Source organism: Lissotriton vulgaris, chromosome 3_1 (genome assembly GCF_964263255.1).
Source record: "Lissotriton vulgaris chromosome 3_1, aLisVul1.2, whole genome shotgun sequence".
NCBI lineage: Eukaryota > Metazoa > Chordata > Amphibia > Caudata > Salamandridae > Lissotriton > Lissotriton vulgaris.
This window is the reverse complement of record NC_141689.1, coordinates 1050001-1075132: the sequence shown is the minus strand read 5'-3', so window position 1 is coordinate 1075132 and position 25132 is coordinate 1050001. Positions and strand designations below refer to the sequence as shown.

At 53.6% G+C, this 25132-nt stretch overlaps 1 protein-coding gene across 1 annotated transcript in view; it reads right to left on the bottom strand.

The window, feature by feature from the left end:
• LOC147725789 (E3 ubiquitin-protein ligase TRIM39-like) overlaps positions 1-25132 on the bottom strand; it is a 75657-nt gene that overhangs the window by 21991 nt on the left and 28534 nt on the right. Inside the window, exons 5-6 of the mRNA XM_086962784.1 lie at positions 24821-24847; positions 13508-13540 (exon numbers count right to left, since the gene is read on the bottom strand). Coding sequence (XP_086818910.1) covers positions 13508-13540; positions 24821-24847 — 60 coding nt within the window. The remainder of the gene's footprint in view (positions 1-13507; positions 13541-24820; positions 24848-25132) is intronic.

Here is a 25132-nt window from a genome sequence, read left to right as displayed (position 1 = left end):
GTGAGCAGATCACCATTGACAGGGGTGAAGTCATTGAGGGTATTATGGGATTAACAGGCGGTGAAGCACCCGGTCCTGATGGGATCCCTCCAGACTTATTTAAGTCTGAACCAACTTTTTGGGCTCCTGTATTAGAGTCTGTTTTTAATGCTGCAGTTAAAAGTGGTTGCCCACAATCGTGGGGGGTTTCCACGATTGTCCCGGTTTTTAAAAAGGGTGACAAGTGTAGCCCACACTGTTACAGACCTATCTCACTAATAGACTCTATGGTTAAAATAATAGGAAGGATACTACTGCAGAGACTCTCAGACTGGGTGGTGGAAAACAACATCATGTCCATCACCCAGTATGGTTTCTGCAGTGGTCGCTCAACAATAACTCAGTGCCTTAAGCTATTTTTAATACTAAGTAAGTATACTGTGGCTCAAAGGGGTACCATCCACCTCGCCTTCATTGACTTATCCTCAGCTTTCGACTGTGTGAACAGGGGGAAGTTGTGGCAGTCCATGAGGGCGAAGGGGGTGGATAGTGGTATTGTTGACTTTCTTGTTGACCTCCACAGCAATACCAGAGCAGATATTCTCAAGATCTGAGTGTAACAAATAACTTTGACATTAGAAAGGGGGTCCGTCAAGGATGCATTTTGGCCCCCTTCCTTTTTAATTTTTATATTAATGATCTAGATAGTGTTTTGCAGAAGGTATCGGCTGACTGTCCTAGAGTCGGCAGGAGGGGTATTCCCGTACTGTTATATGCAGATGATGCAGTTTTAATTTCTAGAACTGAAAGGGGCCTTCAAGCTTTATTAGATGCTTTTAAGTCCTTCATGACAGACAGAGACCTTATGATTAATAATTCGAAATCATTTGTCATGCAAGTAGGCCAACAACCAAGAGAAACTTCTTATTTAAAATTGATGAAGCAGTAATCCCGATATCAAAAACGTTCTCCTATCTTGGGGTTCTTTTTGACACTAAACTAAATTGGGGCCCGCTTCTTGCCAAAAAGAAAGGAGAATTGGTCAGGGTGAATGCCTCCATTTTTAATTTTGCCTCGAAACTGGGGAAAAAACCTACCGCTGCCATGCTGAAACTTTAAAATGCTAAATCCGTGGCAACAGCTACATATGGTAGTGAAATATGGGGGTATGTCGGTGGTGAACAGCTGCAGAATGTTGAAAATTCTTTTATGAAGCGTCTCCTGTGTGTCCCCACAGGCACGTCCAATCTTGCGGTACACGAAGAACTGGGGACGCAACACTTATGTGACATTTTCTCCTTACGACCGTTGACTTGCTGGATAAAACTGTGGCTGAATCCGGATATTCCACTGACACACTTGATTGTGAGGGACTGTTTGTCTCAGGACAAGGCAGTGGGTATCTCATGGATAAAATACCTGAAATCCAGCTTTGCTAGGCTTGGGCGTCCTGATTTGTTTGAACATCCAAGCCAGATTGTCAAGAAGGACCTGGAGGTAACAAAACGGGCCTTCCTCATGGACAGGAAGACCCAGAGGGAAGGAGCGGAGTGCCAGAAACAAAGTGTGAGAAAATTTGTCATGCTGAAAACATGTGTAACCACCGAGCCATATTTATTGGGCTCCCTGACCTCTCATGAAAAGTTCCTGTTAACAAGGTTTAGGTTGAACCTCTTTCATCATCTGCTGGTTAGGCCAAAGACTGTTAATTTTAATAAGATTGCAGCACCCTGCGGCTGCGACGGAAAGTCTCCGCAGGATATGCTGCATTTTATATTTTTATGCAGGTTTTATGAATACCCCTGCAAGCACTATTTGGTGATTCTTTTAAAAAAAACTCAATTTTACTCAGATCAGACCGGCTTTAATGTATTTACAACTTTTGCACAGTGATAGCATTCTACAAATTACTGAATATTTAAAATTAACTGTTAAAATGAGAAAATGTCTGGATCAGTAATGGATTCTTGCAATGAACTTCTTAATTTCTTGATCCCTGTGTAATGAAGATAGTCTATTCTTGCACTTTATTAGATATGTGTTTACAACAAATGTATTTTAATTGTGTCTTAACTGTATATGTACTTTTATGGTTTAAACAAAACCGAAATAAAGTTTTCTTTGATTTGAGTCTATGTCATTCTGCAGGCCTCCTCGCAGACTGCATCCCCTCTCAGCTCTGGTGCCACTGACTGGGCAGCGCATGCCTACCACACGTGGCTGTGTGCCACTGCTGACCGCTGTCTCTGGCACACACTGCGGTGGAACTGAGTCTTGCTCCCTTCATCTTTGAGTCCATGTCATTCTGCAGGCCTGCTCGCAGACTGCATCCCCTCTCAGCTCTGGTGCCACTGACTGGGCAGCGCATGCCTACCACACGTGGCTGTGTGCCACTGCTGACCGCTGTCTCTGGCACACACTGCGGTGGAACTGAGTCTTGCTCCCTTCATCTTTGAGTCCATGTCATTCTGCAGGCCTCCTCGCAGACTGCATCCCCTCTCAGCTCTGGTGCCACTGACTGGGCAGCGCATGCCTACCACACGTGGCTGTGTGCCACTGCTGACCGCTGTCTCTGGCACACACTGCGGTGGAACTGAGTCTTGCTCCCTTCATCTTTGAGTCCATGTCATTCTGCAGGCCTCCTCGCAGACTGCATCCCCTCTCAGCTCTGGTGCCACTGACTGGGCAGCGCATGCCTACCACACGTGGCTGTGTGCCACTGCTGACCGCTGTCTCTGGCACACACTGCGGTGGAACTGAGTCTTGCTCCCTTCATCTTTGAGTCCATGTCATTCTGCAGGCCTCCTCGCAGACTGCATCCCCTCTCAGCTCTGGTGCCACTGACTGGGCAGCGCATGCCTACCACACGTGGCTGTGTGCCACTGCTGACCGCTGTCTCTGGCACACACTGCGGTGGAACTGAGTCTTGCTCCCTTCATCTTTGAGTCCATGTCATTCTGCAGGCCTCCTCGCAGACTGCATCCCCTCTCAGCTCTGGTGCCACTGAGTGTGTGCCCAGAAATTCTTTTGCAATTCCTGTTTGAACGTCAGAGGCATCAGAGTCCGTGGCCTGGGGGTTGTCTTCATGTAACTGATACTAACATGGTGGAAAAGTGTAGTCTGTAGCATACAACTCCACCATTGGCCTGGTTCTGCTTGCTTCTGCCCTCTGCATCATGCCCTGAAGGGACACCTTCCATTGTCCCCAGCAACCCTCCATGACATTCTCCTTGGACATCGACGAGTACCCGCTCAGCTCGCGTGGCCCTATCTCAGTGCACCGCAAGTCACAGTACTATGGAAGTGCTTGTGCCGGCCGCAGTGCACCCATGGTCACTAACTCTGTGCAGCACAAGTCATGGACCCTTAATGTAAGAACTTTGAACTTTTGATTGTCTGATAACTGTTGTGGTTGTTGCCAGCACCAACCACCCCCTGGGGGGTGGCTTACACTCACCACACACCCATCCAGCACAAGCGTCACTGGACATGTGACCCTGGAAATAAAGGGGGCCAGGCGCACATGTCCGTAGCCAGTTCCACAAACTATCTCAGTGTGGCTGTGTGGTCTTTATGTATGCATGAGGGAGGGGTGCCATTCCACATTACATTGTGCTGTGTACAGCGTGCGCAACCATGTCACTGCAGGCAGTGGTGTAGACCTTGGACATGTAATTGTGGCGTTCCTCCCTGTGAGCGTAGGCGGGATGGACAGGCAAATGACAGTACAGCATAGGGGTGTGGCTCCTCCACACGTGGATCTGGGAGAGGTTCAGTGTAGGCTTTGCCAAGGATGTGGCTGATGCGTGTGTCTCTGTTGTAGTGGCTGCGGCACCCATCTCACAATCGACAATGTTGCTATGTGGCATGCCCCCGGTGTGCGTGTTTGACCGAAGGGGTACATGGGGAGGGCATGCCCACTCGTGGTCAGGGATCACACATGCCAACTGTTGTGTGTGTCGCTATTAGCGCAGCGTGAGCCAAAGATCTACCCTCAACTGCATGTCGAGTTTAGCCATGCAGGTGCTCTACATCTGTGTCAGCCCTGCCCTTAAAATGGGCCTACACACACATGGCCGGCCACCTTCTGCGCATATCAACACTGTGTCGTAGTCAAGCTTGTGGACATGCACAGACAGGCGTGTCAATGGTGTGCGGTAGGGGTGCAAGTGATGCAACCACGCTGCGCACACACATGACTACGCCTAGGGGATGGAGGAGTAGCAGTGAGGCCACGTAAGACACACTGATACCGCTCATTTGCAATAAACAGTTCATGTCATACAGGAATCACTAAGTCACACGTATCACACACCAATGAACCAGTGTGTCTGCCAACACATCATGCAGTACGTAGTTTTGACTCATGTCTCTCTGCACTGTCACAGGTGACCAAGGAAATGCACTCTGCGCTAGGATGATGACACCCCTCCGCACCCCGAACACACAGGCGCAGAGGCAATACAATGTGGCCAACAAACGCACCAGGGGCATCATGGAGCGCACATTTGACGTGTTGTAGTCACGTTTCAGGTGCCTAGACATCACAGGTGGAAGGCTCCTGTACAGCCCAGACATCGTGTGCAAGATGATTGTTGCATGTTTTGTGTTGCACAACATATGTGTACGCACCAAAGCCCCATGTATACAAGTGCAAGATGCACCGGACGATGATGATGATGATGAGGCAGGTGGACCACATCCCACTGCAGCCGCAGCAGGAATAGCCTGTAGGGACTACATCATTGACAATTTCTTTTCTGATTGACGATGTGATGTGATGGTCCTTAGCAATTATGGGACAGTACGATGACTGACCACAGGCACAGCATGTGCAAATAAATGCATTCCAATACACATCCCCTCTGTACATGTCACTAGTCTGTACAGGCACTTCACTCAGACAAGTGTGGGTGCGACATGTGCTGACAAGTTAGGAATTGGTTGACGGATGGTGGGTGTGTCACCTCTGTTCAGTGAGGCTGATTAGGGTGTCACGTATTCGAACTGCTAGTTCTGTGTGTCACAGTTGTTACAGTATCCCACTATTCTGTGTTTCACATGTGTCTCATTTCGTTCCATTATGGCTGTCAATTGTAGCCTACAAGTGTGAACAGGGCTTTTTTTGTGCTCCGATATGTGCTGACATGATGCTGGGCTCCACCCTGTGGCTCAATTCCCATGACAAGGGCGACATGTATGTAAGTGGGTGTCCCTGCCCCTACATTAATCCATGCTTTCCTTGTTGATTGATCATGGACATGGCACGTCGGTGTGCAAGGGGTGTGCATGTCAATGTACTTTGTGGCTGTTTGTGAGGAAATGCATTTCTGATGTGGGACAGTGGTAATTTGTTCTGCGTCACAGCTGTGGAGTTGTGCTCGTACGTTGTCATCTCACCTTTTTTTACTCTGCTTTTATGGTGCATTTTCCCAGCTGGTGCGTGGGATTTGCAGTCCTGTTGCTGGTTTTTGCTGCTTTTTGTATCGTGTTTGGCCTCATCGCTATTTTTTCTGCGTTCGTGTTTTACATTTTAGCGGCGTCGCGTTGACTTTATTGCGGACATTTGATGCGTTGCCGGGGGCCTATTACATGGTACCTCCATGTTGTGGATACCTAGTTACCAAGGTGTTATTTTCCTGTGATAGACTGTGATGGTGAGAGTGGCTTTAACTTACTGTTGCAATGGTTATCACACGTTCTTAAGAATATGCCCCTTAGTGTACTACTAATGAGTGATACTATTTGTAACAAGTATGTGAGTGGCTGAGTGACTGTTTGTATCCATGTGAGTAGGTATCTGAGTGGCTCTATGGATCTGTAAGTGGTTGTATGGGTGAGTGACTGTGTGAGTGGCTGTATGGATAAGTGAGTGACTGTGTGGGTGAGTGGGTGTGTTAGTGGTATATGGGTGAGTGAGTGGGTATGTGAGAGGCTGTATAGGTGAGTGAAGGGATATGTGAGTGGCTGTATGGGGGAGTGAGTGGGTGCATAAGCGCTGTATGGGTGCGTGTATAGGTATGTGAGTGACTGTATGGGCGAGTGAGTGAATTTGAAAGTGCCTGTATAGGTGAGTGTGTGCTTGTGTCAGTGATTGTACAGGTGAGTGAGTACAGGTGTAAGTATCCGTATGAGTAAGTAAGTGAGTTGGCGTGAGACTAACTGTATCAGTGGGTAAGTAGATGTATGAGTGACTGTATGGGTGAGTGAGTAGGCATATGAGTAGCTGTATTGGTGACTGACTCAGTGTTTGAGTAGCTATATGGGTGTATGAGTGTTTGTGTTAGTGTCTGTATTACTGGATAGGTTAGTGTCTGTATTGGTGAGTGAGTGTGTGAATGAGTGGCTGTATGGGTAAGTTATGGGTTGTGTGAGTGACTGTACTTGTGAGTGGATGTGTGAGTGACTCTATAAACCAGTTAGTGGGTGTTTTTGAGCACTTGTATCTGTCTGTGAATGGGTTTGTGAGTGGTTGTGTGGGAGTGGGTTTGTGAGTGGTTCTATGGATGATATCATGAGTGATGTCACTGACCATGTCATAAGTAATGTAATATGTGAGGTCACAAGCAGTGCATTGTGGGGCGTAGGTTATAGTTAGCTCAGGTAACTATAACTGCTGAATTTCTTTGGGTTTGTAAGTGAGTGCATGAGTTACCCAGTGGGTCTCTCACTAAGTGCATGAGTCTCTGAGTGGATGTGTGACAGGGCGTCTGAGTCTGACTAGGTCTGTAAGTGGGGGCATGAGGCTGTGAGTGTGTGTGTAAGTGTCTAAGTGGATCTGTTATTGGGTACATGAGTGTCTGGATCTGTGAGTGCATGAGTTTCTGAGTGAGTGCAGACGTCTCTGGGTGGTGTGTGAATGGGTGCATTAGTCTCTTGGTGGGTCTTTGAGTAGGTGCATTAGTTTCTGAGTTGGTCTGTGAATGGGTATGTGAGTGTCTGAGTGGGTCTGTGAGTAGGTACATGTCTGCCTTTCAGTGGGTGTGACTGGGTGCATGAGTCTCTAAGTGGGTCTGTGAGTGAGTGCATAAGTGTCTGACTGGGTCTGTGAGTGGGTACATGAGTCTTCCTGTGGTTCTGTGAGTGGACACATGAGTCTCTCATCGGGTCTGAGTGGGGGTGTGAGTGTCTGAGTGGGTCTGTGAGTGACTACATCAGAATATAAATGGGTCTGTGAGAGACTGTGAATGTCTGCATGAGTCTCTGAGTGAGTACATGTGAATATGAGTGAGAATCTGAGTGAGTGTATGAGTAGATCTGTGAGTCAATGCATCACTCTCTGAGTGGGTCTGTGAGTGGGTGTGTGAATCTCTGAGTGGGCCTGTGAATGGGTGCATGAGTGTATCAGTGGCTCTCTGTGTGGTTGTATGAGCTTTTAGTGGGTCTGTGAGTGGATCATGTGTCTCCGATTAGGTCTATGAGTAGAAGTATGAGTCTCTGAGTAGGTCTGTGAGTGGATGCACAAAAGTCAGAGAGGGTCTGTGGGTGGGTGTGTGAATCTCTGACAGAGTTTTTCAGGGGATGCATCAGTGTCTGAGTGGGTCCTTCAGTGGGCGTGTCCTTCTCTGAGTGGTTGTGTGAATCAATGCATGAGTGAGTCGGTGTGAACAACTGGGTTCTTGTTGCAGAACCCCTCCCCACACTTTGTGCTTGGTTTTTGATGCGACTTTGACTGAGGAGTACTGGGTCCTGACTAACCAGGGTCTCAGTACCAGTGGTCTTTCCCTAAAACTATGCCACAATTGGCACAACTTCAGCAACCCCTATAAGTCCCTAGTAAAAGATACTGATGGTACCTAGGTTATTGGGACTGAAGAGGGTCCACTGGGGCTACAGCACAAATTGTGCCTCCCTAGAGACCCCTCACCAAGACCCTGCAAACTGCTATTGCAGGCTGTGTGTCTTGGTGCAGAGAAAACTGAAGAGTTGGCATGGCACACATCCCTGTGTGCCATGACTGCAAACACTGCATGAGATATAGTTAAGTCACCCCTACTGCAGGCCTTACAGCCCAAAGGCAGGGTGCACCATGGCCCATGTGTAGACATATCAGCACGATCAGCTATGAGCCTACAATAACAAGACCACTCTTGGCTATTGTAAGTGTACAGGGAAAAGGGAGAGTGCATGGGCTGGATACTTTTCATCGTGAGTTTCCTAGCTCCATGATGGTTTCACTGCACCCAAAGATGTTTGGTACCAAACATCTCATCTTAATAAATCCTCACTGGAGCAGGTGTTGGATTTATTAAAAAATGCACACAGGAGAATGTAAGATCCACATAAAATACTTCTGGTAGACTGATGAAGTTGTAGAATCCAATTTATTAAGATAGCAGTAATAAAGACCCCATCCAACACACAGACTTGGCAACTGTCATCTGAGGCTATTCAAAGCCCATCACAGTGTTATCAACATTCCAGATTCTGTGCACAGTTAAAGGGGAACAACACATAAATGCATATACATATTACTTAAGACATCACACTAACCCTTTAGAGGGTCCCCTCAAAATCTACCAAGCACTGGTGTGGTCTCTGACTAGTCCTAGCCAACCTACCACCACCAAATATGTCTGTGACCTCGTGGGGTGAGAGCCAGCTCTCTCAGAGGCCGGGAACAAAGTCTGCTCTGAGTGGAGGACAGGATGGCCTTCAGAGGCTGGAAGCTTCAAAGGCGATGCTGCATTTGAAATGTGACCCAGGCAGCTCCAGCTATTGGAGGATGCAAACTCTTCTTTCTTGCTCCACATTTGGTGGGAGGACAAGCAGGAAAATTAGGTAAATTCGAAGGTGGGTCCCTATTCAGCCAGCACAACCCCTAAAGGTGGGGCAGGCGACGTGGACCCCACCTTTCATTTTCCTTCCATCTTGGTTTGAGGGGGAATTAGCCAATTAGGGTCAGGGTGGAGTCCCTTCCTACAGGAAGTGGTCATTTAGAGGGTGTAAACACCCTAAAGGTAGGCAGCTCATTGACAACTACTTGTCTCTCCCTTTCACACCCATACATTTTGTATTCAGGTGGCATCCCTCAACCCAGATCTTCAGAGTTCATTGACCTAAAGAACAAAAGGACAAAGAACGGCTGCTGAACCCAAGAACGGAGTGCCTGCTGCACAATTTTGGTGCAAACCTCTGCTGGCCGCTTCAAGACTGGACCATCATGGTGTGCTGTCTTGTCCTGCTGCTGTGAGGCCTCTAATAACCCCCAAGGACCTCTGTACCGTTGCTAATCACCAAAGATCTCCCATGGAGTAGTGGAGCTACTTATCTGCAGCACGCAGGCACCGCACCCGCAGAGTACTGCTTACCGACCTTCCACTCCCCGGTGACGCAGACGAACCAACAGAACATGAAGAGGTACACCAGCTCCAAAGTGTCAGATGTGTCTTCCCACCATGTGTGTGAAGACACCAGGATCTACCGGAGCTGTGGTGTACCAATACCCAGGGCACAGGACCCCCTGACAAAGATGAATCATGAATGAATGAAAAATAACCTGGCAGAAATATAGAGACAAGGAGTGGGTCAGGGAGTAGAAGTAAGAGGCGTGCGGTGGAATCAAGGCTACAAAGCATTGGCATTCATGAGGAAGGGACAGGAAGTGTAGGGGGTGGAAGACAGGCGTGAGGTGGAATCAAGGCTACGCAGCCGTGGTATTCATGAAGTAGAGACAGGAGGTGTAGGGGGTGGAAGAAAGAGGCGTGAGGTGGAATCAAGGCTATTCAGCCTTGGCATTATTGAGGTAGAGCAGGGGTACTCATAGTACGGCCCGCGGGGCGGCAGCAGCCCAGGAAGCCTTCCGTGGCGGCCCGCGGACCTTGCAGCCATCCTACATGTGTTTTTTTTAGTTTTTTTTAAAGTGTGTCCTGTGTCCGCAAACACTGGCGGTGGCAGCAGCGCTCTATGCGGCCGGGCGAATCCAGTGAACGTCAGAGTGGAGATGCAGTGGGCCAAGAGGTGAAACATATCAAAGCCTCATTAACGAGTAAGTGGTCTTTTAAAGACCTGTGAAGTACTCGGGTGCGGCCGGGTAGCTGTCTTATCTCAGCCCCGGCTGACACACACGCACAAACACGCACACCAGGTAAGGTGTCAGAGGGAGGGAGAGAGAGGGAGAGGAGGGAGAGAGACTCGCAGTCCGGTTTCTGAGCCAACCACAGCACCGAGACCGCCCTCATCGCAGCCACCGACGACATCCGAACCCTGCTCGACAACGGGGAAACAGCGGCACTCATCCTCCTGGACCTCTCTGCAGCGTTCGACACTGTCTGCCACCGCACCCTAGTGCAGCGTCTCAGCAACGTCGGAATCCAGGAGAAGGCACTAGAATGGATCATCTCCTTCCTCGCCGGAAGAACCCAGAGAGTCCGCCTCCCCCGTTCAGATCAGAGGCCACCGAAGTCATCTGTGGCGTACCACAAGGATCATCGCTCAGCCCCACGCTGTTCAACATCTACATGAGCTCCCTCACGGCCATCGCACGCCAACACAACCTCAACATCATCTTCTACGCCGACAACACCCAGCTGATCCTCTCCCTCACCAACGACCCGCAACCGCCAGAACCAACCTACACGAAGGGATGAAAGACGTAGCCGAGTGGATGATGAACAGCCACCTGAAACTGAACTCGGATAAGACGGAAGTCCTCATCCTGGGATCATCACCCTCTGCCTTGGACAACTCCTGGTGGCCCCCTGCCCTGGGCAGCGCACCCAAACCAACGGACCACGCACGCAACATGGGCTTCATCCTGGACTCCTCCCTCTCGATGACCAGACAAGTCAACGCCGTCTCCTCGTCATGCTTCAACATCCTACGCATGCTACGGAAGATCTTCCGGTGGATCCCCACCGAAACCAGGAAGACGGTCACCCAGGCGTTCGTCACCAGCCGACTGGACTACGGTAACTCCCTCTATGCCGGAACCACAGCCAAACTTCAGAAAAGACTCCAGCGCATTCAGAACGCCTCAGCACGACTCATCCTGGACATCCCCCGACACAGCCACATCTCCGGACACCTGAGAGACCTGCACTGGCTCCCCATCAGCAAGAGAATCACGTTCCGACTCCTCACCCACGCACACAAAGCTCTCCATAACCAAGGCCCCAGATACCTCAACGACCGCCTGACCTTCTACACTCCCACCCGCCAGCTACGATCGACCAGCCACGCGCTAGCCGCCGTTCCCCGCATCCAAAGAGCCACAATGGGAGGAAGATCCTTCTCCTACCTGGTGGCCAAGACGTGAGACTCCCTCCCCATCCACCTCCGCCTGACCCAAGACCACCTCTCTTTCAGGAAGCAACTCAAGACCTGGCTGTTTGAGCAGTAGCGGACCCCCCCCCCCCCTGCACCCTTCCCCCCTAGCGCCTCGAGACCCTCCGGGTAAGTAGCGCGCTAAACAAATGCTTTCATTAATTGATTGAGAGAGAGGCAGACAGAGGGAGGGAGAGAGAGACAGAGAGGGAGGCAGACAGAGGGTGGAAGACACAGGGTTGCCTGCTTGTTGCATCCTTTTCCCATCAATAACCTCATATTTGTTGCTGAGTGACAAAGGCAAGAAGTACAAAACAGAAAATAAACAGGGGTTTTAGGGTTGTGATTACTTTCTTTTGCCTTTGCTGTGTCCATGGCCTCTGTGACCAGGGTTTGCAGAAACAGTATTAGGGGAACCAAAGGGCAAGATAGTCCTGACTAGTTGTAACTAACACCCTTGTCTCAGCTGAGACAGAGGGAGACAGAGGAGACAGAGAGAGGGAGGGAGACATGGAGAGGGAGGGAGAGACAGGTGGAAGAGGGAGACAGAGGGAGGGAGGGAGGGAGGGAAGGAGACAGAGGGAGGGAGACAGAGGGGGGAGGGAGACAGAGGGAGAGAGAGGCAGACAGAGGGAGGGAGAGAGAGACAGAGAGAGGGAGGCAGACAGGGAGGGAGACAGAGAGAGGGAGACAGAGGAGACAGAGAGAGGGCTGGTGACAGGGAGAGAGAGGGAGAGGCAGAGGTAGGGAGGGAAACAGAGGGAGGGTGAGAGGGAAGGAGACGGAGGGAGGGAGACAGAGGGAGAGAGAGGCAGACAGAGGGAGGGAGAGAGAGACAGAGAGAGGGAGACAGACAGAGAGGGAGACAGAGGGAGGGAGACAGAGGGAGGGAGGGGGAGACAGAGGGAGGGAGGGGGAGACAGAGGGAGGGAGGGGGAGACAGAGGGAGGGAAGCAGAGGGAGGGATACAGAGGGTGGCAGACAGAGGGAGACAGAGGAGACAGAGAGAGGGAGGGAGACAGGGATAGGGAGGGAGAGACAGAGGGAGGATGGAAACAGAGGGAGGGAGGGAAGGAGACAGAGGGAGAGAGACAGAGGGGGGAGGGAGACAGAGGGAGGGAGACAGAAAGAGTGAGAGAGACAGAGGGAGGGAGAGAGAGAGATAGAGGGAGACAGTCAGGGTGAGGGTGACAGAAGGTGGGTGAGAGAGAGAGAGAGGCGTGTGTGTGTGTACGTCGAGTCTGGTGGCTCAGTGGACCAAGGCGTCCGCTGCAGGGACCTGTCTTCAACCTCATGGTCAGAGTTTTTTTTGCTCTAGCCCCGCCCCCACCAGTGTGGCCCTCAGATACAAACCACACTGTAAATTTGGCTTCGAGAGAAAGTTTGTGAGTACCCATGAGGTAGAGAAAAAGGACGTGTAGGGGGTGGAAGAAAGAGGCGTGAGGTTGAATCAATGCTACACAACTGTGGTTTTCATAAGGTAGACACAGGAAGTGTAGGGGGTGGAGGAAAGAAGCGTGAGGTGGAATCAAGGCTACGCAGCTGTGGTATTCATTAGTTAAATACAGGAAGTGTAGAGGGTGGAATAAAGAGGCATGAGGTGGAATCAAGGCAATTCAGCCATGATATTCATGAGGTAGACACAGGAAGTGTAGGGGGAGGAAGAAAGAAGCGTGAGGTGGAATCAATGATACACAACCGTGGTTTTCATGAGGTAGAGACAGGAAGTGTAGGGGGTGGAAGAAAGTGGCGTGAGGTGGAATCAAGGCTACACAGCCTTGGCATTCATGAGGTAGAGACAGGAAGTGTAGGGGGTGGAAGAAAGAAGCGTGAGGTGGAATCAATGATACACAACCGTGGTTTTCATGAGGTAGAGACAGGAAGTGTAGGGGGTGGAAGAAAGAGGCGTGAGGTGGAATCAAGGCTTTGCAGCAGTGGTTTTCATGAGGTAGATACAGGAAGTGTAGGGGGTGGAAGAAAGAAGCGTGAGGTGGAATCAATGATACACAACCGTGGTTTTCATGAGGTAGAGACAGGAAGTGTAGGGGGTGGAAGAAAGAGGCGTGAGGTGGAATCAAGGCTACGCCGCCTCGGTTTTATGCAATTCCAGCATTAGTTAGTGCCAGCTGCAGGCTTCTGAGACGAACTTTGGTCACCAGGACTTATTACTTTATATATTAAACCCAGGGTCCGTGACTCGCTTCCAATGACTGATACGTTGCTTGTTTGCCCCCAAATCACACATTGTGTCAGCTAAACTCACCCTTTGGGACCTTGACGAGAGCGGTCATGTTCACTGCGGAAGGAGACAAAGAATCCGGTTTTATTACTCGACAGATTCACGCGTTGAGAGGCATTAACAAACAGAAACATAAAATAAATAACTTTTTATGTTCTTCTTTCAAGGGACATTTTCTAAGTCTATGGGGCGTTCTCCCTTCCACCCTCTATGAAGGTTATTACCGCCTAAGCATGAACAGCAAACTGTCTGAGCCGGTCCCTTCCTGCAGCAATGATTCCTAGCAGCGCGTGCGCCTGCACCCTCCGGGGGGAGTGAGTTCTAGCAGCCCCTGAGCCTGTACCCTCAGGCGGGAGTGAGTTCTAGAAGTCCCTGAGCCTGTACCCTCAGAGGGGAGTGAGTTCAAGTAGCTCCTGAGCTGCACCCTCAGGCGGGAGTGAGTTCTAGCAGTCCCTGAGCCTGTACCCTCAGAGGGGAGTGAGTTCTAGCAGTCCCTGAGACTGTACCCTCAGAGGGGAGTGAGTTCTAGCAGTCCCTGAGCCTGCACCCTCAGAGGGGAGTGAGTTCTAGCAGTCCCTGAGCCTGTACCCTCAGGGGGGAGTGAGTTCAAGCAGTCCCTGAGCCTGTACCCTCAGGGGGGAGTGAGTTCAAGCAGTCCCTGAGCCTGTACCCTCAGGGGGGAGTGAGTTCAAGCAGTCCCTGAGCCTGTACACTCAGAGGGGAGTGAGTTCAAGCAGCCCCTGAGCCTGTAAACTCAGAGGGGAGTGAGTTCTAGCAGTCCCTGAGCCTGTAAACTCAGAGGGGAGTGAGTTCTAGCAGTCCCTGAGCCTGTAAACTCAGAGGGGAGTGAGTTCTAGCAGTCCCTGAGCCGGTGCCCTCAGAGGGGAGTGAGTTCAAGCAGTCCCTGAACCTGTACCCTCAGAGGGGAGTAAGGTCTAACAGCCCCTGAGCCTGTACCCTCAGAGGGGAGTGAGGTCTAACAGCCCCTGAGCCTGTACCCTCAGAGGGGAGTGAGCTCAAGCAGCCCCTGAGCCTGTAAACTCAAGTGGGAGTGAGTTCTAGCAGTCCCTGAGCATGTACCCTCAGAGGGGAGTGAGTTCTAGCAGTCCCTGAGCCTGTACCCTCAAAGGGGAGTGAGTTCAAGCAGTCCCTGAGCCTGTACCCTCAGAGGGGAGTGAGTTCTAGCAGCCCCTGAGCCTGTACCCTCAGAGGGGAGTGAGTTCTAGCAGTCCCTGAGCCTGTACCCTCAGAGGGGAGTGAGTTCTAGCAGTCCCTGAGCCGGTACTCTCAGAGGGGAGTGAGCTCAAGCAGTCCTTGAGCCTGTACCCTCAGGCGGGAGTGAGTTCTAGCAGTCCCTGAGTCTGTACCATCAGAGGGGAGTGAGTTCTAGCAGTCCCTGAGCCAGTACCCTGAGAGGGGAGTGAGTTCAAGCAGTCCCTGAGCCTGTACCCTTAGAAGGGAGTGAGTTCAAGCAGCCCCTGAGCCTGTACCCTCAGTCAAAAGTGAGTTCTAGCAGCCCCTGAGCCTGTACCCTCAGGCGGGAGTGAGTTCAAGCAGCCCCTGAGCCTGTACCCTCAGAAGGGAGTGAGTTTAAGCAGTCCCTGAGCCTGTACCCTCAGAGGGGAGTGAGTTCAAGCAGTCCCTGAGCCTGTACCCTCAGAGGGGAGTGAGTTCAAGCAGTCCCTGAGCCTGTACCCTCAGAGGGGAGTGAGTTCTATCAGTCCCTGAGCCTGTACCCTCAGAGGGGAGTGAGTTCTAACAGCCCCTGAGCCTGTAAACTCAGGTGGGAGTGAGTTCTAGCAGTCCCTGAGCCTGTACCCTCAGAGGGGAGTGAGTTCTAGCAGTCCCTGAGCCTGTACCCTCAGAGGGGAGTGAGTTCAAGCAGTCCCTGAGCCTGTACCCTCAGAGGGGAGTGAGTTCTAGCAGTCCCTGAGCCTGTACCCTCAGAGGGGAGTGAGTTCAAGCAGTCCCTGAGCCGGTACCCTCAGAGGGGAGTGAGTTCAAGCAGTCCCTGAGCCTGTACCCTCAGGCGGGAGTGAGTTCTAGCAGTCCCTGAGCCTGTACCCTCAGAGGGGAGTGAGTTCTAGCAGCCCCTGAGCCTGTACCCTCAGTCAAAAGCGAGTTCTAGCAGCCCCTGAGCCTGTACCCTCAGGCGGGAGTGAGTTCAAGCAGCCCCTGAGCCTGTACCCTCAGAGGGTAGTGAGTTCAAGCAGTCCCAGAGCCTGTACCCTCAGAGGGGAGTGAGTTAAAGCAGTCCCTGAGCCTGTACCCTCAGGCGGGAGTGAGTTCTAGCAGTCCCTGAGACTGTACCATCAGAGGGGAGTGAGTTCTAGCAGCTCCTGAGCCTGTACCCTCAGTCAAGAGTGAGTTCTGGCAGCCCCTGAGCCTGTACCCTCAGGCGGGAGTGAGTTATAGCTGTCCCTGAGCCTGTACCATCAGAGGGGAGTGAGTTTTAGCAGCCCCTGAACCTGTACCATCAGAGGGGAGTGAGTTCTAGCAGCCCCTGAGCCTGTACCATAAGAGGGGAGTGAGTTCTAATAGCCCCTGAGCCTGTACCATCAGAGGGGAGTGAGTTCTAGCAGTCCCTGAGCCTGTACCCTCAGGCGGGAGTGAGTTCTAGCAGTCCCTGAGCCTGTGCCCTCAGGCGGGAGTGAGTTCAATCAGTCCCTGAGCCTGTACCATCAGAGTGGAGTGAGTTCTAGCAGTCTCTGAGCCTGTACCCTCAGGCGAGAGTTAGTTCTAACAGACCCTGAACCTGTACTTTCAGATGGGAGTGAGTTCCTACAGTCCCTGAGACTGTACCCTCAGACGGGAGTGAGTTCTAGTAGTCCCGGAGCCTGTACCTTCAGGCGGGAGTGAGTTCTAGCAGTCCCTGAGCCTGTGCCCTCAGGCGGGAGTGAGTTCTAGTAGTCACTGAGCCTGTACCGTCAGAGGGGAGTGAGTTCAAGCAGTCCCTGAGCCTGTACCCTCAGGCGGGAGTGAGTTCTAACAGTCCCTGAGCCTGTACCCTCAGGCGGGAGTGAGTTCAAGCAGTCCCTGAGCCTGTACCCTCAGGCAGGAGTGAGTTTTAGCAGCCCCTGAGCCTGTACCATCAGGCGGGAGTGAGTTCTAGCAGCCCCTGAGCCTGTACCCTCAGGCAGGAGTGAGTTCAATCAGTCCCTGAGCCTGTACCCTCAGAGGGGAGTGAGTTCTAGCAGTCCCTGAGCCTGTACCCTCAGGCGGGAGTGAGTTCTAGTAGTCCCTGAGCCTGTACCCTCAGGTGGGAGTGAGTTCAATCAGTCCCTGAGCCTGTACCATCAGAGGGGAGTGAGTTCTAGCAGCCCCATAGCCTGTACCCTCAGTCAAGAGTGAGTTCTAGCAGCTCCTGAGCCTGTACCCTCAGGCGGGAGTGAGTTCTAGCAGTCCCTGAACCTGCACCATCAGAGGGGAGTGAGTTCAGGCAGCCCCTGAGCACGTACCCTCAGAGGGGAGTGAGTTCAAGCAGTCCCTGAGCCTGTACCCTCAGAGGGGAGTGAATTCAAGCAGTCCCTGAGCCTGTACCCTCAGGCGGGAGTGAGTTCTAGCAGTCCCCGAGCCTGTACCATCAGAGGGGAGCGAGTTCTAGCAGCCCCTGAGCCTGTACCCTCAGTCAAGAGTGAGTTCTGGCAGCCCCTGAGCCTGTACCCTCAGGCGGGAGTGAGTTCTAGCAGTCCCTGAGCCTGTACCATCAGAGGGGAGTGAGTTCTAGCAGCCCCTGAGCCTGTACCATCAGAGGGGAGTGAGTTCTAGCAGCCCCTGAGCTTGTACCATAAGAGGGGAGTGAGTTCTAATAGCCCCTGAGCCTGCACCATCAGAGGGGAGTGAGTTCTAGCAGTCCCTGAGCCTTTACCCTCAGGCGGGAGTGAGTTCTAGCAGTCCCTGAGCCTGTACCCTCAGGCGGGAGTGAGTTCAATCAGTCCCTGAGCCTGTACCATCAGAGGGGAGTGAGTTCTAGCAGTCTCTGAGCCTGTACCCTCAGGCGAGAGTTAGCTCTAACAGCCCCTGAACCTGTACTTTCAGACAGGAGTGAGGTCCTACAGTCCCTGAGACTGTACCCTCAGACGGGAGTGAGTTCTAGTAGTCCCCGAGCCTGTACCTTCAGGCGGGAGTGAGTTCTAGCAGTCCCTGAGCCTGTACCCTCAGGTGGGAGTGAGTTTGTGCAGCCCCTGAGCCTGCAACCGTAGAGGGGAGTGAGTTCAAGTAGCTCCTGAGCTGTACCCTCAGGCGGGAGTGAGTTCTAGTAGTCCCTGAGCCTGTACCCTCAGAGGAGAGTGAGTTCAAGCAGTCCCTGAGCTTGTACCCTCAGGCGGGAGTGAGTTCTAGCAGTCCCTGAGCCTGTACCCTCAGGCGGGAGTGAGTTCTAGCAGTCCCTGAGCCTGTACCCTCAGAGGGGAGTGAGTTCAAGCAGTCCCTGAGCCTGTACCCTCAGGCAGGTGTGAGTTTTAGCAGCCCCTGAGCCTGTACCCTCAGGCGGGAGTGAGTTCTAGCAGCCCCTGAGCCTGTACCCTCAGGCGGGAGTGAGTTCAATCAGTCCCTGAGCCTGTACCCTCAGAGGGGAGTGAGTTCTAGCAGTCCCTGAGCCTGTACCCTGAGGCGGGAGTGAGTTCTAGTAGTCCCTGAGCCTGTACCCTCAGGCGGGAGTGAGTTCGAGCAGTCCCTGAGCCTGTACCCTCAGGCGAGAGTGAGTTCTAACAGCCCCAGAACCTGTACTCTCAGACGGGAGTGAGTTCTAGTGGTCCCGGAGCCTGTACCCTCAGGTGGGAGTGAGATCTAGCAGTCCTTGAGCCTGTACCCTCTGGCGGGAGTGTGTTCTAGCCGTCCCTGAGCCTTAACCCTCAGAGGGGAGTGAGTTCAAGCAGACCCTGAGCCTGAACCCTCAGGCGGGAGTGAGTTCTAGCAGCCCCCGAGCCTGTAGCCTCAGGCGGGACTGAGTTCTAGCAGTCTCTGAGCCTGTACCATCAGAGGGGAGTGAGTTCTAGCAGCCCCTGAGCCTGTACCCCCAGGCGGGAGTGAGTTCAATCAGTCATTGAGCCTATACCCTCAGAGGGGAGTGAGTTCTAGCAGTCCCCGAGCCTGTACCCTCAAGCGGGAGTGAGTTCAATCAGTCCCTGAGCATGAACCCTCAGAGGGGAGTGAGTTCTAGCAGTCCCCGAGCCTGTACCCTCAGGCGGGAGTGAGTTCTAGTAGTCCCTGAGCCTGTACCCTAAGAGGGGAGTGAGTTCAAATAGCCCCTGAGCCTGTACCATCAGAGGGGAGTGAGTTCTAGCAGTCCCTGAGTCTGTACCCTCAGAGGGGAGTGAGTTCTAGCAGTCCCTGAGCCTGTATCCTCAGGCGGGAGTGAGTTCTAGTAGTCCCTGAGCCTGTACCCTCAGAGGGGAGTGAGTTCTATTAGCCCCTGAGCCTGTACCATCAGAGGGGAGTGAGTTCTAGCAGTCCCCGAGTCTGTACCCTCAGGGAGGAGTAAGTTATAGCAGTCCCTGAGCCTGTACCCTCAGCGGGAGGGAATTCTAGCAGCCCCTGAACCTGTACTCTCAGACGGGAGTGAGTTCTACTAGTCCCGGAGCCTGTACCCTCAGGTGGGAGTGAGTTCCTACAGTCCCTGAGCCTGTACCCTCTGGCGGGAGTGAGTTCTAGCAGTCCCTAAGCCTGTACCCTCAGAGGGGAGTGAGTTTAAGCAGTCCCTGAGCCTGTACCCTCAGGCGGGAGTGAGTTCTAACAGCCCCTGAGCCTGTACACTCAGACGGGAGTGAGTTCGACCAGTCCCTGAGCCTGTACCCTCAGGCGGGAGTGAGTTTGAGCAGTCCTTGAGCCTGTACCCTCAGACGGGAGTGAGTTCTAGCAGTCCCTGAACCTGTACACTCAGACAGGAGTGAGTTCTAGCAGTCCCTGAGCCTGTACCCTCAGAGGGGAGTGAGTTCTAGCAGTCCCTGAGCCTGTACCCTCAGGTGGGAGTGAGTTCTAGCAACCCCTGAGCCTGTACCCTCAGGCGGGAGTGAGTTTTAGCAGTCCCTGAGCCTGTACCCTCAGGCGGGAGTGAACTTTAGCAGTCCGTGAGCCTGTACCCTCAGAGGGGAGTGAGTTCAAACATTCCCTGAGCCTGTACCCTCAGAGGGGAGTGAGTTCTAGCAGTCCCTGAGCCTGAACCCTCAGGCGGGAGTGAGTTCAATCAGTCCTTGAGCCTGTACCCTCAGAGGGGAGTGAGTTCTAGCAGTTCCCGAGCCTGTACCCTCAGGCGGGAGTGATTTCTAGTAGTCCCTGAGCCTGTACCCTCAGGCAGGAGTGAGTTCAATCAGTCCCTGAGCCTGTGCCCTCAGGCGGGAGTGAGTTCTAGCAGCCCCTGAGCCTGTAGCCTCAGGGGGGAGTGAGTTCTAGCAGTCCCTGAGCCTGTACCATCAGAGGGGAGTGAGTTCTAGCAGCCCCTGAGCCTGTACCCTCAGGCGGGAATGAATTCAATCAGTCCCTGAGCCTGTACCCTCAGAGGGGAGTGAGTTTAAGCAGTCCCCGAGCCTGTACCCTCAGGCGGGAGTGAGTTCTAGCAGCCCCTGAGCCTGTACCCTCAGGCGGGAGTGAGTTCAATCAGTCCCTGAGCATGTACCCTCAGAGGGGAGTGAGTTCCAGCAGTCCCCGAGCCTGTACTCTCAGGCGGGATTGAGTTCTAGTAGTCCATGAGCCTGTACCCTAAGAGGGGAGTGAGGTCTAATAGCCCCTGAGCCTGCACCCTCAGAGGGGAGTGAGTTCAATCAGTCCCTGAGCCTGTACCCTCAGGTGGGAGTGAGTTCCTACAGTCCCTAAGCCTGTACCCTCAGGTGGGAGTGAGTTCTAGCAGTCCCTGAGCCTGTACCCTCAGGTGGGAGTGAGTTCTAGCAGCCCCTGAGCCTGTACCCTCAGGCGGGAGTGAGTTCAATCAGTCCTTGAGCCTGTACCCTCAGGTGGGAGTGAGTTCCTACAGTCCCTGAGCTTGTACCCTCAGGTGGGAGTGAGTTCAAGCAGCCCCATAGCCTGTAGTACCTGTACCATCAGAGGGGAGTGAGTTCTAGCAGTCCCTGAGCCTGTACCCCCAGAGGGGAGTGAGTTCTAGCAGACCCTGAGCCTGTACCCTCAGGAGGGAGTGAGTTCAATCAGTCCCTGAGCCTGTACCCTCAGGTGGGAGTGAGTTCTAGCAGCCCCTGAGCCTGTACCCTCAGAGGGGAGTGAGTTCTAGCAGTCCCCGAGCCTGTACCCTCAGGCGGGAGTGAGTTCTAGTAGTCCCGGAGCCTGTATCCTCAGAGGGGAGTGAGTTCTAATAGCCCCTGAGCCTGTACCATCAGAGGGGAGTGAGTTCTAGCAGTCCCCGAGCCTGTACCCTCAGGCGGGAGTGAGTTCTAGTAGTCCCGGAGCCTGTATCCTCAGAGGGGAGTGAGTTCTAATAGCCCCTGAGCCTGTACCATCAGAGGGGAGTGAGTTCTAGCAGTCCCCGAGCCTGTACCCTCAGGTTGGAGTAAGTTCTAGCAGTCCCTGAGCCTGTACCCTCAGGCGGGAGTGAGTTCTAGCAGCCCCTGAACCTGTACTCTCAGACGGGAGTGAGTTCTAGTAGTCCCGGAGCCTGTATCCTCAGAGGGGAGTGAGTTCTAATAGCCCCTGAGCCTGTACCATCAGAGGGGAGTGAGTTCTAGCAGTCCCCGAGCCTGTACCCTCAGGTTGGAGTAAGTTCTAGCAGTCCCTGAGCCTGTACCCTCAGGCGGGAGTGAGTTCTAGCAGCCCCTGAACCTGTACTCTCAGACGGGAGTGAGTTCTAGTAGTCCTGGAGCCTGTACCCTCAGGTGGGAGTGAGTTCCTACAGTCCCTGAGCCTGTACCCTCTGGTGGGAGTGAGTTCTAGCAGTCCCTGAGCCTGTACCTTCAGAGGGGAGTGAGTTCAAGCAGTCCCTGAGCCTGTACCCTCAGGCGGGAGTGAGTTCTTGCAGCCCCTGAGGCTGTATACTCAGACGGGAGTGAGTTCGAGCAGTCACTGAGCCTGTACCCTCAGGCGGGATTGAGTTCTAACAGCCCCATAGCCTGTACACTCAGACGGGACTGAGTTCGAGCAGTCCCTGAGCCTGTACCCTCAGGCGGGAGTGAGTTTGAGCAGTCCTTGAGCCTGTACCCTCAGGCAGGAGTGAGTTCTAGCAGTCCCTGAGCCTGTACACTCAGACGGGAGTGAGTTCTAGCAGTCACTGAGCCTGTACCCTCAGAGGGGAGTGAGTTCTAGCAGTCCCTGAGCCTGTTTCTCAGGCGGGAGTAGGTTCAATCAGTCCCTGAGCCTGTACCCTCAGGTTGGAGTGAGTTCCTACAGTCCCTAAGCCTGTACCCTCAGGTGGGAGTGAGCTCTAGCAGTCCCTGAGCCTGTACCCTCAGGTGGGAGTGAGTTCTAGCAGCCCCTGAGCCTGTACCCTCAGGCGGGAGCGAGTTCAATCAGTCCCTGAGCCTGTACCCTCAGGTGAGAGTGAGTTCCTACAGTCCTTGAGCTTGTACCCTCAGGTGGGAGTGAGTTCAAGCAGCCCCTGAGCCTGTAGTACCTGTACCATCCGAGGGGAGTGAGTTCAAGCAGCCCCTGAGCCTGTACCCTCAGGTGGGAGTGAGTTCTAGCAGCCCCTGAGCCTGTACCCTCAGTCAAGAATGAGTTCTTGCAGCCCCTGAGCCTGTACCCTCAGGCGGGAGTGAGTTCTATCTGTCCCTGAGCCTGTACCATCAGAGGGGAGTGAGTTTTAGCAGTCCCCGAGCCTGTACCCCCAGGTGGGAGTAAGTTCTAGCAGTCCCTGAGCCTGTACCCTCAGGCGGGAGTGAGTTCTAGCAGCCCCTGAACCTGTACCCTCAGAGGGGAGTGAGTTCTAGTAGTCCTGGAGCCTGTACCCTCAGGTGGGAGTGAGTTTCTACAGTCCCTGAGCCTATACCCTCTGGTGGAAGTGAGTTCTAGCAGTCCCTGAGCCTGTACCCTCAGAGGGGAGTGAGTTCTAGCAGTCCCTGAGCCTGTACCCTCAGGCGGGAGTGAGTTCTTGCAGCCCCTGAGCCTGTACACTCAGACGGGAGTGAGTTCGAGCAGTCCCTGAGCCTATACCCTCAGGCGGGAGTGAGTTCTAACAGCCCCATAGCCTGTACACTCAGACGGGAGTGAGTTCGAGCAGTCCCTGAGCCTGTACCCTCAGGCGGGAGTGAGTTTGAGCAGTCCTTGAGCCTGTACCCTCAGGCGGGAGTGAGTTCTAGCAGTCCCTGAGCCTGTACACTCAGACGGGAGTGAGTTCTAGCAGTCCCTGAGCCTGTACCCTCAGAGGGGAGTGAGTTCTAGCAGCCCCTGAGCCTGTACCCTCAGACGGGAGTGAGTTCTAGCAGTCCCTGAGCCTGTACCCTCAGAGGGGAGTGAGTTCTAGCAGTCCCTGAGCCTGTACCCTCAGAGGGGAGTGAGTTCGAGCAGTCCCTGAGCCTGTACCCTCAGGCGGGAGTGAGTTTGAGTAGTCCTTGAGCCTGTACCCTCAGGCTGGAGTGAGTTCTAGCAGTCCCTGAGCCTGTACACTCAGACGGGAGTGAGTTCTAGCAGTCCCTGAGCCTGTACCCTCAGGCGGGAGTGAGTTCTAGCAGCCCCTGAGCCTGTACCATCAGAGGGGAGTAAGTTCCAGCAGCCCCTGAGCCTGTACCTCAGAGGGGAGTGAGTCCTAGCAGCCCCATAGCCTGTACCATCAGAGGGGAGTGAGTTCTAGCAGTCCCTGAGCCTATACCCTCAGGTGGGAGTGAGTTCTAGCAGCCCCTGAGCCTGTACCATCAGAGGGGAGTGAGTTCTAGCAGTCCCTGAGCCTATACCCTCAGGTGGGAGTGAGTTCTAGCAGCCCCTGAGCCTGTACCATCAGAGGGGAGTAAGTTCTAACAGCCCCTGAGCCTGTACCCTCAGGTGGGAGTGAGTTCTAGCAGCCCCTGAGCCTGTACCCTCAGGCGGTAGTGAGTTCTAGCAGCCCCTGAGCCTGTACCCTCAGGTGGAAGTGAGTTCTAGCAGCCCCTGAGCCTGTACCATCAGAGGGGAGTGAGTTCAGGCAGCCCCTGAGCACGTACCCTCAGAGGGGAGTGAGTTCAAGCAGTCCCTGAGCCTGTACCCTCAGAGGGGAGTGAATTCAAGCAGTCCCTGAGCCTGTACCCTCAGGCGGGAGTGAGTTCTAGCAGTCCCTGAGCCTGTACCCTCAGAGGGGAGTGAGTTCTAGCAGCCCCTGAGCCTGTACCCTCAGGTGGGAGTGAGTTCTAGCAGCCCCTGAGCCTGTACCCTCAGGTGGGAGTGAGTTCTAGCAGCCCCTGAGCCTGTACCATCAGAGGAGAGTGAGTTCTAGCAGCCCCTGAGCCTGTACCTTCAGAGGGGAGTAAGTTCTAGCAGTCCCTGAGGCTATACCCTCAGGTGGGAGTGAGTTCTAGCAGCCCCTGAGCCTGTACCATCAGAGGGGAGTAAGTTCTAGCAGTCCCTGAGCCTATACCCTCAGTTGGAAGTGAGTTCTAGCAGCCCCTGAGCCTATACCATCAGAGGGGAGTGAGTTCTAGCAGCCCCTGAGCCTGTACCCTCAGGTGGGAGTGAGTTCTAGCAGTCCCTGAGCCTGTACCCTCAGGCGGGAGTGAGTTCAAGCAGTCCCTGAGCCTGTACCCTCAGGTGGGAGTGAGTTCTAGCAGCCCCTGAGCCTGTACCATCAGAGGGGAGTGAGTACAAGCATCCCCTGAGTCTGTACCCTCAGGCGGGAGTGAGTTCTAGCAGCCCCTGAGCCTGTACCATCAGAGGGGAGTGAGTACAAGCATCCCCTGAGTCTGTACCCTCAGGTGGGAGTGAGTTCTAGCAGCCCCTGAGCCTGTACCCTCAGGCGGGAGTGAGTTCTAGCAGCCCCTGAGCCTGTACCCTCAGGCGGGAGTGAGTTCTAGCAGCCCCTGAGCCTGTACCGTCAGAGAGGAGTGAGTTCTACCAGCCCCTGAGCCTGTACCCTCAGGTGGGAGTGAGTTCTACCAGCCCCTGAGCCTGTACCGTCAGAGAGGAGTGAGTTCTACCAGCCCCTGAGCCTGTACCATCAGAGGGGAGTGAGTTCTAGCAGCCCCTGAGCCTGTACCCTCAGGCGGGAGTGAGTTCTAGCAGCCCCTGAGCCTATACCCTCAGAGGGGAGTGAGTTCTAGCAGCCCCTGAGCCTGTACCCTCAGGTGGGAGTGAGTTCTAGCAGTCCCTGAGCCTGTACCCTCAGAGGGGAGTGAGTTCTAGCAGTCCCTGAGCCTGTACCATCAGAGGGGAGTGAGTTCTAGCGCAGGCTGTGGACACAGAGTCAAGATCCCTCGCGAGTCTTCACACACTCACCGGTGATCGTGGGCGGCGTCGGTTTCGCTGAAGAGAAGGAAGAGGAGAGAGGTTAATGCAGGTCAGAGTTTGGCACAGCAGAGATAATATTTCTATCTGGTCAGATCTGATTACAAGATTTCTGTCTGCACCCTCATCTTTCAGCTCTGAAAGGGTATTAGACACCAGCAGAGGGCGCAGCTGTGACACGCCACAGGTGCAGAGGGTCACACTGTAGACTTCTCCTGTGAGCACTGCTGGGGCCCGGGGGAGTGAAGGCCTCACTTGTGATCTTGGGCCCAGGAGGGGCTGGCCTCACCTGATCATGAGTGG